The sequence below is a fragment of the Pleurodeles waltl genome, chromosome 6, assembly GCF_031143425.1.
Source record: "Pleurodeles waltl isolate 20211129_DDA chromosome 6, aPleWal1.hap1.20221129, whole genome shotgun sequence".
In the NCBI taxonomy this organism is placed as follows: domain Eukaryota; kingdom Metazoa; phylum Chordata; class Amphibia; order Caudata; family Salamandridae; genus Pleurodeles; species Pleurodeles waltl.
The window spans coordinates 1,051,764,789-1,051,782,653 of record NC_090445.1 but is presented as its reverse complement, the minus strand read 5'-3'; the positions used below and the strand labels follow the sequence as shown (position 1 = coordinate 1,051,782,653).

The following is a 17,865-nucleotide window of genomic DNA, read 5'->3' as shown; positions in this document are numbered from 1 at the left end:
ACCAGACGGCGGTTTTATAATTTATATATGAGCTCAACCCCTGGAAGCTATGGCACAAAGCAGACATTCTTAACTTAAAGAAAATATTCAAAGCGTTTTAAAAGTACCAAACAGTTAAAAAGTTACAAATACAACACAATAAATAGCAAAATGTATAGATTAATCGCATAGGCCAGAGCCTTCAACAGCCACAGTCTTCAAGATTCAAAATAGCTTTTGGGTTCTGGGGATATGCCAACATAAAATTTCTATATATCCCACTTTTTAATACTGTGTACCCTACCTTGTGAACTGCAAGGCCTACTCAAGGGTGACACTAATATTTAAAAGGGAGGGTTTTCCCCTGTCAAAATGGTTATTTTGACAGTTTGGACCACAAGTTCAAACTGCAGCAGTCAATTCAATTCAATGCTCTTTATTCGGTCAACATTTAGATCATTAGAGTGCAGTCAACCATACATCAGTACATAAAAATGAGACAAAAGAAAATATAAAAATAAATGATAAAACTCTTAATAAGTACCACTGCCTTCTTTATGATCTGGAGAAAATAACAGGAGACCTTCTTGCCTGATTAAAAACCGATCATCAGCACATTTTGGCAAGCTCCTGCTGTAGGCTATTGAATTTCCATACACAACTATTTAAAATGGAATGTGCTTTTAACCATTAATACATATTTAAATACATAATAGATTCAGGACTTCAATGTAAGAATAATTCCGGGACTGCTAGTCTAGGATTCAATATACCATTGTCCTAAGGAAAGGCACATTTTATGGCCAGGACCACTCGTATTAAAATAGTTCTAGTACTAACAGTCTAAAGTACAATGTGCTGTCATACAGTAAGTACATTTGTAAATAAATACTATATCCTGACCGTGGATCATAAGAACTGTTCTGGTACTAACAGTCTAAAGTGCAGTGTACTGTTATACAGTAAATAGATTGGTAAATAAATACTTTATCTCAACCATTGATCATAAAGGCTATACATAGAATAATAAAAGCAGATACTTTTGTTATCATAATATTATCACTGTAAATTATAATAAAATTTGGTATGAGAATATCATCTCTAAAACCATTGAATAAAAACAGGTAAAAAGAGAAGAGCCGTTCAAAAGTCATAACCATCTATTGTTCCCCACTATTCCTACTATGTGGCTCAACATTAGAAATCTGACACTAAGCTGGCCCTGTGACGAATGGACCAAGCTGCTGTAAAACATTTGGTGACCGCACTTACAACCAGTGTAGACAAATCATATTTACAAATTCTATAGACGTTAGCTCGATCATATAATAGCAAAGCTTTGCACAATGGGATAATCCATTTTTCCCTAGGACTCTTATATAGGGGACAAAAAAACAGAACATGCTCAATTGATTCCTCATATGTATTGCAGTTTGAGCACTTGTTGTCCTCAGAACTATTCTTCGACCATCGAGCAGTAAAACTATTAACTGGTAAGGTTCCATATCTAAACTGGAGGAATAAAACACGGGCATATGCAGGTATTGGGAGATCAAAAAATTGCTCAGGCCATGGTTCTTGTTTGGCAAGCAGAAACTCAGATGTTAATCGGCCCACTCCGTTGCTATGGAGGGTCTCCTCATTGGCCTTCTCCCAGTATGTTTGTTTAACTAGTGAGGTAGCATTGATGGGGATCGACTCGGGTCTCTCCCAAAAGTGGGGGAAAGCCAGTTCGTCCCAGGCCAATTTCATCTTTCTCAACCAGCTGACCTTTTCTGGGTCTTTATAAGATCTTTAATTACCTCTCGAAAGGGTTCCAGTTCTTCCATTTTCCATAAGTGGATCCAATATAAGAGAGGTCTCAGACTCCCTACATCTTTGATGCTGTTTGTTCCGAGATCAAATCTGAGAGGGATCATCGGTGTAGCCTTCCCCAACCTTGTTATATACCTGAAAAAATGATTCTCTTTAATTTGGAGGACGTCCAACTGCCTTTGGGAACCCCATAACCCTACCCCGTACAGTGCAGCACCTCAAATTTGAACTTTGTATATTTCAAGGATAGGATTCAAAGGTGGACTAGCTACAGTTCTCGCTTTGCGACCTAGGGCCCCCCCTCTTTGGCATATGATATGAGCCCCTTTTCTAATAGCTGCGACCCAGCTGCCCGAGTCCGTTAATCTGATCCCCTAGTGTTCGTACTCAGTGACCCTTTCCAAAGGAATGGAGTTCATTGAAATGGTCACTTTTGCTTTTGTTTTCCGTGAACTACATATTATAAACTTGGTTTTCTTGACATTAACTTCCAAACCACAGTCTTTGCAGAACAAGCAGAATTGGTCAGCCAGAGTTTGCAATCCCATGGGAGTTTTGGCTAATAGGATGGTATCATCCGCATAAAGCAGACCTGGGATGTTCTTGCCTGCCAACTTGGGTGAATCATTATTGCAATTGGTTAGATATTTGATACAGTTATTTATGTATAAAAGAAAGAGGGTAGGTGCTAAGACACAGCCTTGCCTAACTCCTCTTTCGATAGCAACTGGGTCAGATAATTTGCCATCCTTGCCGCTCCTAATTTGGGCAAAAGTACTTTCATGGAGTCGGACTATAAGGTTTAGAAGACCTTTGGGGACGCCCATATTAGTTAGTGTCAACCAAAGTTTGTTCCTAGGTACCAGGTCAAAAGCCGCTCTAAGATCGACAAAGGCCACATATAGGTTCCCACCTCCAACGTCCACTGTCTTCCATTTAATTGCTAAGAACCTCAGGACCTGGTCTATTGTACTGACCGCGGGTCTGAACCCTGCCTGTAGATCAGAGATGGTCCCATTCTCTGTGATCCACTCGTCTAAGTGGAACAAGATCTGCTTTGCAAAACGTTTTTGGAGGTTATCGAGTAGGCATATTGGGTGATAGCTAGAGGGATCACTAGGGCTGCCTTTTTTGAAAAGGGGAACTATCTCGGCTTCCCTCCATGTCCAGGGAATGGGTGCTCCTGCGGCGACTGCGTTACAAACCAAATTCAGATAAGGGGCCCAGATTTCGGGGTTCGATCTGTAAAGATCACCAGAGATTTTGTCGAGACCCGAGGCCTTTCCCCACTTCAAAAAGGTTATTGCTGCCTTGGTTTCTACTAGGGTGAATCTGATTGGGGGAACATCAGGTTCCCTAATTTTGACCAATTCCCTGAAGTTTGGTACATCTGCCCCTGTATAAAGAGACCCAAAATGTTTTACCCATGTTATAGGGAGGATCAAGGTACCAGGCAGAGGCCGGAAGTCACCACTATCACTTGAAATCAGCTTCCAGAACTTGGAGTTGACATTAGCTCTTGCGGAATCCAGAAGAGCAACCCACCTTGCTTCCTCCCAGCTCCTACGGACCTTGATGAGTTCCTGTTTATAGCCCTCTCTTGATTGTCTTATAGGCTCTCTAGCCCCCTTCTCAAGTCCCTCAATAGCTTGAGCTTAGCTTCTCTACACGAATGGTTGAACCACCTCTCACTGCACTTATTCCTTGTTTTGGCAGCCGTCTCTTTAATAAAGTGTTTTTTGAGGGAGTTAAACAATTCTAAGTGTGTTGCCATAAGCCTGTCCCTATCCTCAGGTAAACGGAGCATATGCTCCATTCGTTCTGCTAATAGGCTTTATATCGATGTATGGGAACCCAATGAGGAATTAACAGCGTTCCACTTAATATTACGTTTGTTATTGGTCGTGAGAAGCTGCTGTGCATAGTCCTTAGAGTCAGAGGCTTCTAGTATAAGCAGCAGACCCCTGGTACATAAAACTAGTGGTTTGTGGTCTCTTTCTTCGTGTTCCGTTACCACCATATCGACCATATGTCCCCACAAACAGATGTCCAGTAAAAAATAGTTGATGTGGCTCCTATAAACTCCTCGCCTAAAAGTCTAAAAGTGGTGGTGGGGGGGTTTGGCCTCTGAGCAGGAGCGGCCGTTACAGGCACGAAGACCATATGCAAGTGTGATGTCAACAATTTGGTAGGCTGTTCTGCTCATTCTAAGACTTTTGTTGGATGTTAGATGCGGAATACCCCAGTAAATGTCCTCTTCTTTGTAGAGTTCTTGGGACATTGAATAGGGCTCGAAAGTCGCATTAAAATCCCCTGCAATTATAATATGGTGGGTGGTAGATTTACTGGATAAAATATTATCTAAAACAAGCAAAGCATCAGACTCACAGTTGATGCCCACACTCCTGCTATATATGTTTACTAATAATAGGGGATTTTCCTTATGGGTCGATAATATTAAACCTTGCAGATCAGCGCTGCCCATGTCCATTTCTTCAACCCGACACTTAAGGGAACAACTAACCCATATAAGTAAACCACCCGAAGGTCTCCCAGAAGTCGCCTTACAGGCTGGGACCTGTAGCTTTTGAAACCACATCTGTGCTTAGGCTCCAAAGCCCATGTCTCTTGAAATAAGCATATCTTGTGCTCATCTATGAAATGGCCCCAGTCAGGGATTTGCATTTTATGCTCAAGCCCGGCTATATTCCAGCAAAGGATTTTGGCTGAAGTATCATATCGGACTTGCAGTGCATCAGTCGAAGATTGGGAAGTGATAAATGAGTTACTCATAGGGTTCGTATTACACATTAAAACTATCAATGAACTACTCTCAATGAGTCCCCCAACTTCTTTGTCTCCAATAATATCACTCACCCCAATAAGTTCAGGGTCGATCGTATTATGTCTAGTTACTGGGGTCCATATATATCGTTCTGGGTTAACATTGTGGTTTGGATGGGGCCCATAGAGTCTGCATTTAAGGTCGAAGTTCCGTCAGTGCTGCCTACTCTGGATCTTCCTTGTTCATTAACACTGAGAATAATACGTTCCCTGATAGTTAATCCGGGCCTCAGAATCTCTGGGGTGCCCTGTGTAGTACTAGCTTTATGTCAATCCACATCTGTGAGGGTGGATGATGGGTACCTACCTTCAGACTGGTAAGCATGCTGCATTTCGGGGTAAGGGGGTCCTCTGAAGTCAGATGGTAGCCCACTTGGGGCACATTTGGCTGCTGGGACGTAAAAGGCTGCAAGTCTGCACAAGGAGGCACCTCCTACTGAAGGGCCAGTTCTACATGAGTTTAGGGAGAGCTGTTGGACCAAGGCGGGTGAGTCAAAATTAACAACAATACAATCCCCCGTTCCAATCTTATTCAACGGGCCCACCCATCCCACCCTCCTCACCATTAGTATAGAGGGTACCATGCAAAATACAAAGTTGGCATTAACATGCAACCAATGTGTAACCTTGTTTTTCAACTCAGTATAGGTTTCCAGACTATTTGGTCGGAGTCTAGGAACATTAGTGATAACAGGACATATGGGCAGGATTCCAGGGGCAGATATAAAACTCTTGGCTGACCCCAGTGATTGTCAAAACTGATTCTGCTGGGCTCCAGGTCCGTCTCTATGGGGCCTTGTTGTTGGTGCTCACAAACATTGAAGGCTTTGGTGGATTTAGTCTCTGTATTAATAATTGGGGCTACTCCTCCAGTTTGCCCTAGTAGTGGTGGCTGTTGCCTTAAGACAGTTGTCATCTGGTTTGATATGCAGCCTGGCATTCTGACCCATCTCTGGTTGACAAGAATAGTTGCAGCGGTCCTGAAATGACAGAGGGCCCTCAGCCAGATTTACAGGGGTCCTATCATTAGTGCCGGAGAAGGGACACAAAGTAAGGGAATGGCAGCAAGATTGTGTGTAAGCTTGCGGGGGAATATCAGGCGTATGAGGCTTAATAATCCCTCCTAATTTCTCCTCAATAGCTTGAAGGTGGATTTCAATAGGATGCAGTCTCTTAATGAGCTCCTTCCTTATATGCTCCATTATACGTTCAAGCGCCAGTTGGCCAACTGCACTTTCTTGTAATATTTTAGACCTATCATTCCCAGCTTCAAGACCCGGGTTGTTGGTACTCGTGGTACGGGCTCGTTTATTCCTCAGATTAGCCTCACCACGCTTTCTTTTCCCTTTTGGGTTAGACTCTGGGTCAAGTACAAATGCTCCAGCTGAGGGATCCGGAGTCAACTGGGCAGAATCTGATATAATGGCCTTATCCGAACTCGCAGAGGTAATCTCTCGGGCATTTTATGAATGGACAGCTGGAGGGGGGGGTCAAAGCTGGGTACGTGCCCTGGGGCTGCTGGAGGTACAGGGGCTGTGAAAGAGTTTGTAATAAAAAGGGGGTCGGGAAGAAGTTCAGCGCTTTGAAACGCTCTCAGGAGGGTGGGCTCCTCCCCCTTTCCTCCGCTCCACTCCTGACTGTTGCTGCTGCCTGTGCGGAAATACTTCTCATTCTACAAGCAAAGCATTACTCTGCCGCTGCCCCCCACTCTGCTCCGGTATCTGTCCCCGACTGCAGCAGTCATTCTCCCCTGCTGGGCCTCAAACCGTGTTTTTTAACTTGTCATACTAGGAGTAGCACAATAGGTTCTGCAGTCCACAGGTGACATTTAACTTTCCATGACATGAGTGTAGTTTCTACACCTGTAGCACATATACTGGTCATTCCACAGAACTGCCCCAGTGTGCAGAGGCTAAAAACAGCAAGGATATTCATCAAAAAATGGGGTGACCACCTAAAAAGGGGCATAGATGACTTGAAAGAAAATGTACTTCCAGTCATAGTGAAGTGCAATTTATGGATTATCTCTTGAATATTGATGAGGGAGGTTGGTTTGTGGTCCAGAAAGATTGGTATATTTGTGAACTGGCCTATTAGTACATAGATTGGTTTGAAAATGTATTTTCCATTCACAAAAGTTGGTGTGCAGTTTGGACGTCTGTGCACGTTTATCGAATGCAAATTTCATACATCAGGTCCTTGCTACTTTTAACTAGTGCTTGTTACTGCTAAGCAATAATTAAATTTAAAGACAATACACAGCTACCACTCAGAATTATACATACACCTTAAGTGTTCTATTACAATAGCAAATCTGAAACACTGTGCGACCTCCTTCAGAATTACTATGGTTACGTAAATCAAATGTGTAACACTCCTTTTACCTCCAGCATAACAGGTTTAACTTTGACCATTGCAGGGTACTGCATTATATTGATATATAAAATGGAAACAGGCATCTGCCCAGCTTTCTGATGATCTGCTATACCTTTCAGGGGCGTTGCATTTTCCCCATGTACAAAGAACTCTCCACCTAATCGTTATTTGCTGAAATTGTTTTTAATATTAATAAAGCCAACATAAGTAATAATTCACCTGAGAAATGCCTCCTCTCTCTCCCTGGCAAACGAATTCCTACATTACTTGGTCTTTGGAGCAAGAAAGTTGTGACAGCTTCTTTGCAAAGGTGGGGAGATATGTTATCACGACCAGAAAAAAAAAAGACACAACAGTGCCATCAAGACTGCTGTAATAGTTCTTAGTACTAACATTCGACCTCCACTTCTGCAGAAACCAACAAAAAAAACTTGGCTTAAGAATAAAGCTTTTGAATTCCCATGCAAGTGAATTTGCTAATTAACTTTACTGGGCCACTGAATATACCTTTTGAATATCTGTCCCTTGTAAAACACTTCAGCTCCCTGTGCCAAGGTTGTAGTACTTAGCAAACTTTGGGTGGTTAAGAAATCTTAAAATTTCAGTATTACGTGATAAATAAATACCTTTCCATTTGCATATGACGAGAACATGGCTAAAGGTATAACAGGTATGATTTGTTCTGTGCAAATATTTGTTGCTGCTGTTGTTGCATATTGAAATACATTTAAAAATTCGAATTATAACACAATAAAAATGTTTCAAATCTGTTTCTTAGGGAATTGGAGAGAAATATTATTAATGCCCCCATAAATGTCTTCATGAACATGAATGCAGTAGTAAAATTTACATTTTTCAATTCTGTTGACTGTTTCTTCAACATTACCATACCCAAAACCAAGCAATACCTTATCAATTTCTTCATGTTTCTTATGTATTTTAAAAACTGAAATTAAATAATCATGTACATCTTTTTCAATACTGCTTCATGAGCTACTGATACTGTGTTACTTATTGTGTTGAGCAGACTGAAAGAGTGGATTGGGTCGAAATGTAGTCACATGGTTGGTCCTCTGTCTAGCCTGCATACATCATTGAGAGTCTAAAATGTTCACTTTCTGAGACATGCTACAGAAAACATCAGAGTAAGAAACAACAGTAAGACAGGTGCCAACTATTTACCCCTGTTGCATGTCAATCAGATAGGAAATGAGGGTCATTACAAAAAAGTAGTTTTGCAACTCATTTCCAAAGAGTTTCTAAGCAATGTGTTACAGAAGCCAATCAGCGAAAAAACAGAGTTGAAGAAAGTGCACATCAAACCAGGGATAAGACAGCTGCTGAAACCTAAACTCTCTTTGTGCAGTTGAACGGTTTTTAGTTTAACAAATATGGTATTGGCCGTGCTGTCAACATTTCTGAGGTCTAATCCCACTTAGCTCACTTTCTCATATATTATGATACTGCACAAAATGATTTTGTCTCTTTGTCCCTGGGCTATAGTATCAACCAACATGTGAGTTACTTAGCAGTGGTTTGAATTTCAATAGTAAGCAATATATAAATAGCAGGACATTTGCCTGTAAGGTATGCGATTGAATGTTTTATGGCTGTGTTATTTTTGGTACAAGTATGTGTCTGTAGTTTGCATTTCTTTCTTAAATTATCTTTTGAAAAAATAGTCACACGATAAAAACTACTTGAAATCTGTTTCTTAGGAAATTGAGAAATATTTCTTATTTACTTTCTACTTCCATTAAGCTTCAGAGAAATGGAATAATTTTTTCATATAACCGTAATGTACTCAGCTGCATTTGAAGCTTGTCCTGAATGGTACTAACACAATGAGACATGCGTTAACAGCCTTTTCACTTTCCCTCATGTCCACAGAGGAGGAGGACTGCGAGCTGGAAGGAATTGCAGAGTTTTTCCCGGAGGAGCAGCTGATCGTGCAGAAGAAAAAGAAATCCAAAAAGGCGAAAGAGAACAAGACTACCAAAGTTAAACGAAAAAGGAAAGAGGTACTGAAATGGCAAAACTAAAAAGTACAACCGTTAGCAAAAATATTTGTGATTTATTCAGAAACAATTTACAACATAATCGTAATTATGGGTTCATGACTGTACCTCCAAAATGATCAAACATCCCTAAAAATTTAGCAATTTATTTTATTTGGTTTATCTGAACATTTGCAGTACGAAACATATATTGCAAGGTATAGCACGACACAAGAAGGAGCCAAAGTGTAGATGTTTTGACAAAGGTAACCCTATTCATTTTCAAAGGGACAAGGATGAGACTTTGAAAAGAAGTGCCCTTTTCAGAAGCAATGTTTCCTAGTTATGTTGAATTGAGTCTGGAGTAATACGAAAAGAACCGAGGGGATCAACACTTATCATTTGGCTTGATCTAAATTTAGCCTGTTGCCAAGGTTCATCCTCTATTCAATGGTGTTTTGGAGAAGAGACCAAGCTTTTGAAATATAATCATCCAGATTTTCTGAAGCACCTTAATGCATTTTGCTTTTCTTTTAGGTTAAGTGAGCAGTACAAATGCTTGGGTAGTGAGTATATCTCACAACGTGTATTTTAATTTACAATCCATACTTTTTTGCAGGTGGCCATGGAAATGCAGAGCACAGAGAGAACTGCTGCTCTGTGTTTCTGTGTTGACTTGTCTTTAGTGCATCTGCCCGCTTCATGAGTGAGTGTATGTACTGATGTCAATTCAATTGTTTTGTTTAGACAAGTGGACACCCCAGATGCAGGCCAACGGGCATCAACCGTCTTCGTCTTCATTCAGTCACTACCAACACCTATAGCTCAGGATTGCAAAGGCCATCTGCTGATGTTGCCCAAACTTCCCTGGAAGCAAGAGGTTGAGAGCCCTGCATATCCGTTACATCACAATTTTTATGAGTATAGGCCATATCCTATAAACATTCGGACAAGTGCTAAAAGTGCTTACATTTTAGGGATCCCTTATTGAGAATGTCCTTAGAACACTTGAAGCATCTTTTATATGACTTAGATGCACATCAGCCAAAATGTAGCTTAGTGCACAGGGCAAGATGACTTATTTGTCGCAAAGCAAGGGTGATTTGCCAGGATAATGAGCGAGTATGTACTTTCTAATCTATACCTTAATAACCTGAACCAGATCTTGCAGCTACTGTCGATGTTTTCTTCTTGGTCCCTGGCAGTAATGATCTCAGGAAATTATTTTAGCTATTTGGCCATCTGTTATGAGTCAAGATACAGTCATAAATATAAAGAAGTGATATGGGGTCAGAATACATTATTAAGGAGGGAAACTGAATTTGCTCAACATTTGGTAATAATGAGTAGGAGAGCACTCGGTCTGAAGGAGAAGACCCACTTGCCCACAATGGAAAATTTTGCCCTAAGTAGTATGGAACCGCATCATTCAGTGCATGAGGTACATAGTGTAATGGAATTACGGGTTTGTTTTAAAAAGACTCATCGGTTATGGTAGAAAATACACACCTGAAGGATGGGTCGGTGTGGGTATTTACGTAGAATATACGAAAAGTCATGTTTGATTAACTTTATTGTATTTATTTTTATGGTAATTTTACACATGAAAAATGCACAGTGAACATGCACCTTGCCTTTTCCACTTATGAACTATGCCATGGGTGTGGAAGTCAACACTCCTACTGCATTCCCAATTCACAGATAGATTGTGTACCTCGTTCTTTTTCTGTTTGATTACAACAGCCACAGGCTAGCACGGGGCTATGGCAGTTGAAGGAGTAATAGGTGTCCGTCCAGCTGCATTACAGGCATTGTAATCTACCAGAAAGGTTTTACATGAGGAGTGGAGTACTGATGTACATTCTACCTCCTATGCTGCTTTAATCAGTGATTCGCACATCGCGTGGGTTCTGTTGACATCAGCAGGCTCCATTGCCATGCCCTGGTGGCTTATGGGAGCCAAAGCATAATGCAGCAGTGTGGGTGTTCACTCTGCTTTATTATGGAAGGAGGGCAGGGAATGAAATGCAGGTGCAGCATCTGCTGTCACGTCCCTACCTCCCCACTGATTACACACAAAGTTTCTAAATCAGGGCATGCGAAAAAGAAAATATGGTTGCACATTTGCAAGGGGTCAATTAGCTGTGTAACTATGTAAGATTAAAAAAACAGAACATTTTATAAACAGAAGCAGACGGCAGGATACTGTCTGCAGGGGAATTGTCAAAATTACCAAAAGCTATCCCATCTTCAAAATCTTCTATGGGATCCATTTATAAAACATTGTATCCCCTTGGCGCCAGTTCCACACCATTGACTACAAAGAGAGTTCCTTTCCATGGGATAGACCTCAAATATGTAAGAGACACACGATTGTGGTAATCCCCAAATTCAGGCATTACCTCCACAACAATTGCTGTCAACCAAGATTATTTTTTTTTACAAAAATAATCAATGTGCAATTCATGTACACTTAGCACATAGGTGTAAGCTGTCACTGATTAAGATGACTATGCACAGTAATGACTAGTTGAACAGAGCCTGCATAGTTTGGTCTATGTCTTTCATCACTGGATTTTCTTAATAATCCATTTTATGAATTACAAGTGCATCTAAAGTATGTCCCCAAATACTTGCACAAGGAATTGTGCAAACAAGGTTTACCTGATCAGTGTGTCCCGATCATACTGAAAGCCAGCTGCTGAAGCAGGGGAACAGATACTTTTCGGTGTTAGCTCCCCTACTTTGGAATACCCTTTGCAGCCCTATATGTGATGCCAAATCAATCAATGGAAAAGCCTATGTCGTGATTAAAGATCTATCTGTTCTAACGTGCCTCATATCAATTCTCAAGGACTGCTTGTTGTACCAGGTAACCAAATTTCTGCCTCCACCCATGTATCGGTTGTCTCGTGCTCTTCCTTGTTGCTCATCGTGCATGTGTTTCCCTCGCCTTTCTGTGTAGCGTAATGTTTCCAGTTGCTTTGCGCCATCTTAATTACAATGAATTCCGTCTTTCCTCTACCTAGAAGCAATGTAGTTCTGTAGTGTGTGCGTGTCAAGTAAAATAGGCACACACATTACTGAATAATCACTCCTTAATTTCAAAGAACATTCTGAGGTGTGTCTGACAGCACTTTTGTTAAATGCAACAGTAGCTTTTGTTCACATCATATAGCAGTACCGCTGTTATTTGATAACCACATAAACCATATGGGAGGTCTCTTTCGGCTACTAACTGAAAACATGGATGCCTTGTATTTATTCACCATTGAGTCCTCTTCTCATGGAATATGGAATAAGTGATGGTATATCTGGAACATCACGTCATCATGTTATCACCTGGTTCAGCAGGACCGCATTTCTCTAGTGCTTAATGACAGTAATGTGGACATCAAATGCCATGGTTATCTTTCTTTTCAAGTACTTTTTTATTTGCTTTATATATACATGTAAATAACACATCTAAATCGGTTTCACATTTGTCTGATGTGCCCTATGGCGTAAAATCCTTAGCAACAATTTATACAGAGACAGAAAATTCAACATTTCAGAGAATATAAATGTCCTATTGCGTAGCATATAATTAAATAAATACAGTAGCTTGATAACTCATTGAAAAATTGGAGTCTTGTGGGCATGTCTGGACTATTGCGACAATGTTGGCAGTTTTATATTTAGGTGCTACTGTAGGTGTGTCTTTCTCTATTTTCAAAGTTGTGCTTAGGGTATTTGTTTTCGTATGTGTCCTCCATTGGGGTTGACAGTGTTCACATGGGTGTTTGAGGGTCTAACTTCCTTCACTTCAAATGGTGGCCTCAGAGATTGTGTGTGAAAGAAGAGGGGTCCTCTCCTATTACTGGTTGTTATTTAGGTGTTACTCTCCACAGCCATTTACAAATATGCTGGGTGTCCTCTTTCTCTTCCTATTGCTTTGCATGTACTCAGGGTCTAATTCTCCTTTATTACTGTTTATGTCGCTCAAGGGTGCTTGTTATCCAATTTGGTTCTCCAGTGACTACACATGTGAATCCCATATTCCTGGTACAGGGCCATTGCCTCCCTGGCTACGCTGGGTGCATCACATGTCTGTTTCTCCTGTGGTCTATTTCCTTAAGACTTGGTAACAGTTACTCAGAGTTCAGCAGTGTGTAACTTCAGAGCCATAGCAATTCATTTTTTAATCATAAAATAGGCTAGGTCTATGAACTTCGTAGTCCATTTGTTCTTTTTCGTTCTGGGCCTGTACCCTAACAGGCACACAAGTGGTTCAGTCGTTAGCAGTTCGCCTCCTATCTTAGTGGTCTTATGCAAAGGCTTTTCCCACAAATGTGTTACCCCAGGGCACACCCATACCTTGTGCAGAAAGTAAGCCTAGCGATGATCGCATCGGGGGTACACATGAGTGATATTTTTTGGAGTATGGTAAGTTTTGGATAGTTGAAATTGGTATATCTGAATCTGGGATTTCTCAACATGTTTTACCAAGTTCTAGTGAGGATGGCCATTGCCCATCTGTCAATTTTGGCCCCATAGGTGCCATTCACGTGTCCCTTAATGCAGGGTGAGGGATGTATGTTGTGGTAGAAGTGCTTCATCTAATAGCGTGCCCGCTCTCTGCCAGTGCAGTCCCACAGAAACTAACCTTGGGCTTCAAACAGTTGTGGTTCAATTTGTTCCTGTCTCTGGATACGTCTTAGTATATGTGTCAATGCAATATGTGTTTGAAAGTGACTGAAACAAATTCGGTATTCCCTTCTAACCTCTTGGTATGTGAGCAGTGTGATGTGTCCAAACGAATTTCCTGTAGTTCCCACCCCTGCCTTATCTGCATGTGTGAGAGACTCCTTTTAAAATCAGGAGTGTTTTTAGGGAGAGATGTGGAGAGTATGGAGGTGGGTGTTTCTTTGGTTGTATATACAGGTGCCAATAGTGCTTTGCTGCCTTAGCCAATTTATTCATTGGGATGTCTCCAGTCTTGGCTTCCACCTATCAGTCTAACAATGGTCTTCCTTGTAGTTTTCAAAGCATACCTTCTGTCTCAGGGTTAACATTGTCCAACAATAATCTCACTGGCCATGGCGACTGGGTGGCCTTGTGATAGAGTTCATAATGCGGAGCCCTAAGCCCTCCCTCGCTCAGCGAATTGTTTCATTTATACAGCACTGTCCTCTTCTTACCCATCTCCCATGTATGGTATGATAGAATACTGTTCAGGTCCCTGATACGGCTTCTGCACATTCCACACCCTAGTTCCAGCCTTACTGCTACTCTCACCCTTTAAGTTTTTCCCAAGTTGCAATTGTACCGATGCACCTTCCATAAGCTTGCCTCTCAGTTCTTTGCAAGTAGATGCTAGAGCATCGTATCAGGACAGTGGATCCCCCTGCTGTTACCTGGTGCTAGCTTTAAATGCCCCATTATGTTGACTCAGTTGATTTCCCTTTAGATAAGGTTTTAAGGAAAGCTTTGATTACTGAGCCTCTGATTACTGAGGATAACGTTTACATCTAATTGGTTAATGTAATACTATTGGTGCTTCCCCATTGCAGACGTTGTTACAGTTGTTAGCCTATCTTATGTATGTGGTCTGTTTCAATCTCTAACGTCCAAACTAACATGGACTTCCACTCTAGTGTTTCTTCTCTAGATGTGTTTCCTAATAAACACGCCATTTGGAGATGCCATAGGCATGCAACACCCACCACTAACCATTTTTTATGTTGGTGCATTTATACATTCCATAGAAAAAGTATGCACACCAGAAATCCAAACACAGTAGAAAACGGAGAATAGAAAATAAGGAAACCAAAATCATTTTCATATTTACACAAATGGATCACATTCACTCTCTGATAAATGAAGGAACGTAAATTGCCGTGTAAGAACATTTTTTGCTCTTGAACTGGGATTGAAAGGAGCACTTTGAATATTTTTGGGGCAACACTGAATTTAATGAAAAGCAGAGAGAAGGGGCATGAAAGGAAAACTCATAATATGGTATTCTATACCTGAGCCTTCTGATTATATGCGAAAAGCCCAAGTATCTCTGACAGGAAGACCTATTTAGCTTATCCCTAAAATCTCCAAATACTAAATAAATCCATATTCTTTCTGCAGGATTAAAAAAAAACAGGACATGGTCGAAGCAATCGCATTTTTTTATTAATGATTATATATTACAGATAAATGTTTTCTATTTTAAATCAGAAACATAAATATTTCCCCTTTGAAACTATCATGTTGATGTCATTGGTGATTCACAACCAGGTCACACAAGTCTATGATGTTCATAAAGCTGTGGGTGGTTAAGCAGGTTTAGAATTTAAGATGTGAAGAAGCAAAGTGTTTGTTGGTGTCGACAAAGCAGGGTAATTTGTTCCAGTGAAGCCGAAATATCATTTTTGTACCTGCGGCATGGCAACATTATGAATATAAATCTGCTCGGTATAAAGCTAGTGTTACGTAGAGTAATGATGGTTAGTTAATGCAAACCAATTGAGCAAGAATGAGGATATTTTCACAATTGCATTTCATGCTACTTATTTCAAATTGCCAGCTTCTGTAACCATATTCTTTATGAAATATTATCACCTGTCATATTCATTCTGTGCCTCCTTCAATGTTTTCATGGCTTTGTATTTTATGTGCAATATCAAGATGTATCATATTTATGTTGTTTATCCTTGATGAACCGTAAGAATGAGGAATAGAAATTACTGTGAAGATCACGAAATATGAGTGCATGAGATGGATTCTGGCTAGATATATTATTTTGTGGAACAAATTTAAAATGGTGTGACTAATCAGTGAAAACAAATCCGACAGTTTCTGACTTGAGTCAACCTGAGTTATGAAAACTGTCAAGGAGTACTGTCATATGAACAGTTCGGCTGTTTAGAATTTGTGTCTTGTGGTAGTGTTGCAGATATGGGAATGCAAAAATCATAGTAAAAAGTACATCCCACATTTGCTCTGTCTTGCATACGTCACAGCAGTAGTGTAACACAGAACTGTGCCCCCTGCCCAGCATAATGTGAAAACGGACCCCTGCATCTAACATATATCACATGTATGCATTGGTCTTGATCTGAGTTGGGGTCCTCTGAAGGGTTTGGGGGTCCCTGAAGGGTTGGGGCCCCCTTGTGTTACAGCGACTGCATGGGCCTGCGTTACACCCATGTGTCACAGATAAAGGACAAGGTCCTGCATTCCTCTTGTTTCATAGCTACCCCTTGAAATCAGTCTTCCAGCTCTTCTATCCGCCTACTCGTGGCCCTATTAGAAAACCTTTCTATCACTCCCACAACTCACTTCTACATTGTGAACCAGTTGTAATCTCCCTTCCTTCTAGCCTTGCAAAGAAGTGCATTTTCTTATTTTTTGGTTCAAAACATTTTTTTTGTTTTTTGGGGATACAGAAAGAGAAGAAGGGAAACAGTAAAGAGGGGTATCGAGTACGATATATATATCGAATATTTAAAGACTTAGAATCATGTGTTGCACAGAATTATGATAACAATGGAATACAACCTTATCTGTTGTTTGTTATATTATAATGCAATGTGAACCCCGATGATATATCGGAATGAAGGCAGTAGAGAGTGAAGAGGGAGGAAATGCAACGGGACCCTAGGAGAAGGGAATGCGAATAACAGAGAGAGAAGGGAGAGAGAGATGTCAAGCATAAAGTGCAAGGTCTAAGTTTTAATGTTGTACTGAGTAGTCATTGCTAAGCTTGAGAGATGGAAAAGATCGAGTCATAAGAGTGGTGGTTTGATATTTTGCACTTATAGATCTAGTGTGTTCCATACTTTCTTTGATGTCTGGTAGTTGAAGTTGCTATTAGATATTGTATTATCAGTGCTTCTTGTGAAGCATACCCATGCCCACCAGGTGTGATGCGATAGGTTTTGAAATGGTTCCCATTTACATAAAATATTCTTTATTCCTATTGTTAGTAGGAGGTCCAAAAGGCACATATCTTAGGAGTTTAATTTCAGATCCTTAAGATTCTAACCACAGTCCTGAGGTGGCTGTAGAGAAATTAAGAGGTATTGCAGTATTGAAAATAGCAAGTATTTTTTGAATCTCATTCCAGAAAGGTTGAACTTTTTAGCAATGGAAAATCATATGGCTAAAGGTGTCAGTTGATTCTTGACAGTTACAACATTTATATATGTTTAGAAGTCCTAGTTTGGAGAGTTTCTCCGGGGTCCAGTAACATTGATGTATAGCCCAATACTTACATTGTGGTAGAGTGGGAGATATTTTGTTTTTGAGAGCAAATATATAGATCTTTTTCCAAGAGTCATCACTTAAGGAAGAGGTAGTAACTTTAGAGGTAGAGTCGGTCCATTTGATTTGGATATTGGAAATGTCTTTCATAATAGCTTTTGACATATTCAGACTTTTGTATACTGAAGATGGGTGAAGATAAGTACATCATCTGCGTAGGCAGCAATATTGTATGTGCTACTATTGACAGAGATACCTTTAATGTTTGGGTTGGCTCTGATGGTAGTTAAGAGCTGAGAGGAGGGGAGAGAGAGGGCAGTCCCATCTGGTTCCGTGTGCTAATGCAAGTTTGTCAGAGAGGTAGCCATTGGCTCTAATACACGTAGAAGGTTGTGAGCATAAAGCTAAGACCAGTCGGATAAAAGCGACTCTTAAGTTGAATTTTTGCATGACAGCATGTAGGCATGGCCAAGAGACCTTATCAAAGGCGTTTTCTGCATCTGAAGCCATGGCGATTGTGGGGAAATTTAGATATTTAGCTTTTTTAATAATGTGACAGAAAGGCATTACATTGTCTGAACTGTGTCTGCCTTTATTGAAGCCGGTTTGCGATTGG

General features: G+C 40.6%; 1 protein-coding gene across 4 annotated transcripts in view; it reads left to right on the top strand.

Annotated features, from left to right (window-relative positions):
- The window catches only part of CHD5 (chromodomain helicase DNA binding protein 5), a 981,350-nt gene that overhangs the window by 124,672 nt on the left and 838,813 nt on the right, over positions 1-17,865 (top strand). For all 4 annotated transcript variants that reach the window (XM_069239999.1, XM_069239998.1, XM_069239997.1 and 1 more), the window contains exon 2: positions 8,905-9,035. In XM_069239999.1, coding sequence (XP_069096100.1) covers positions 8,905-9,035 — 131 coding nt within the window. The remainder of the gene's footprint in view (positions 1-8,904; positions 9,036-17,865) is intronic.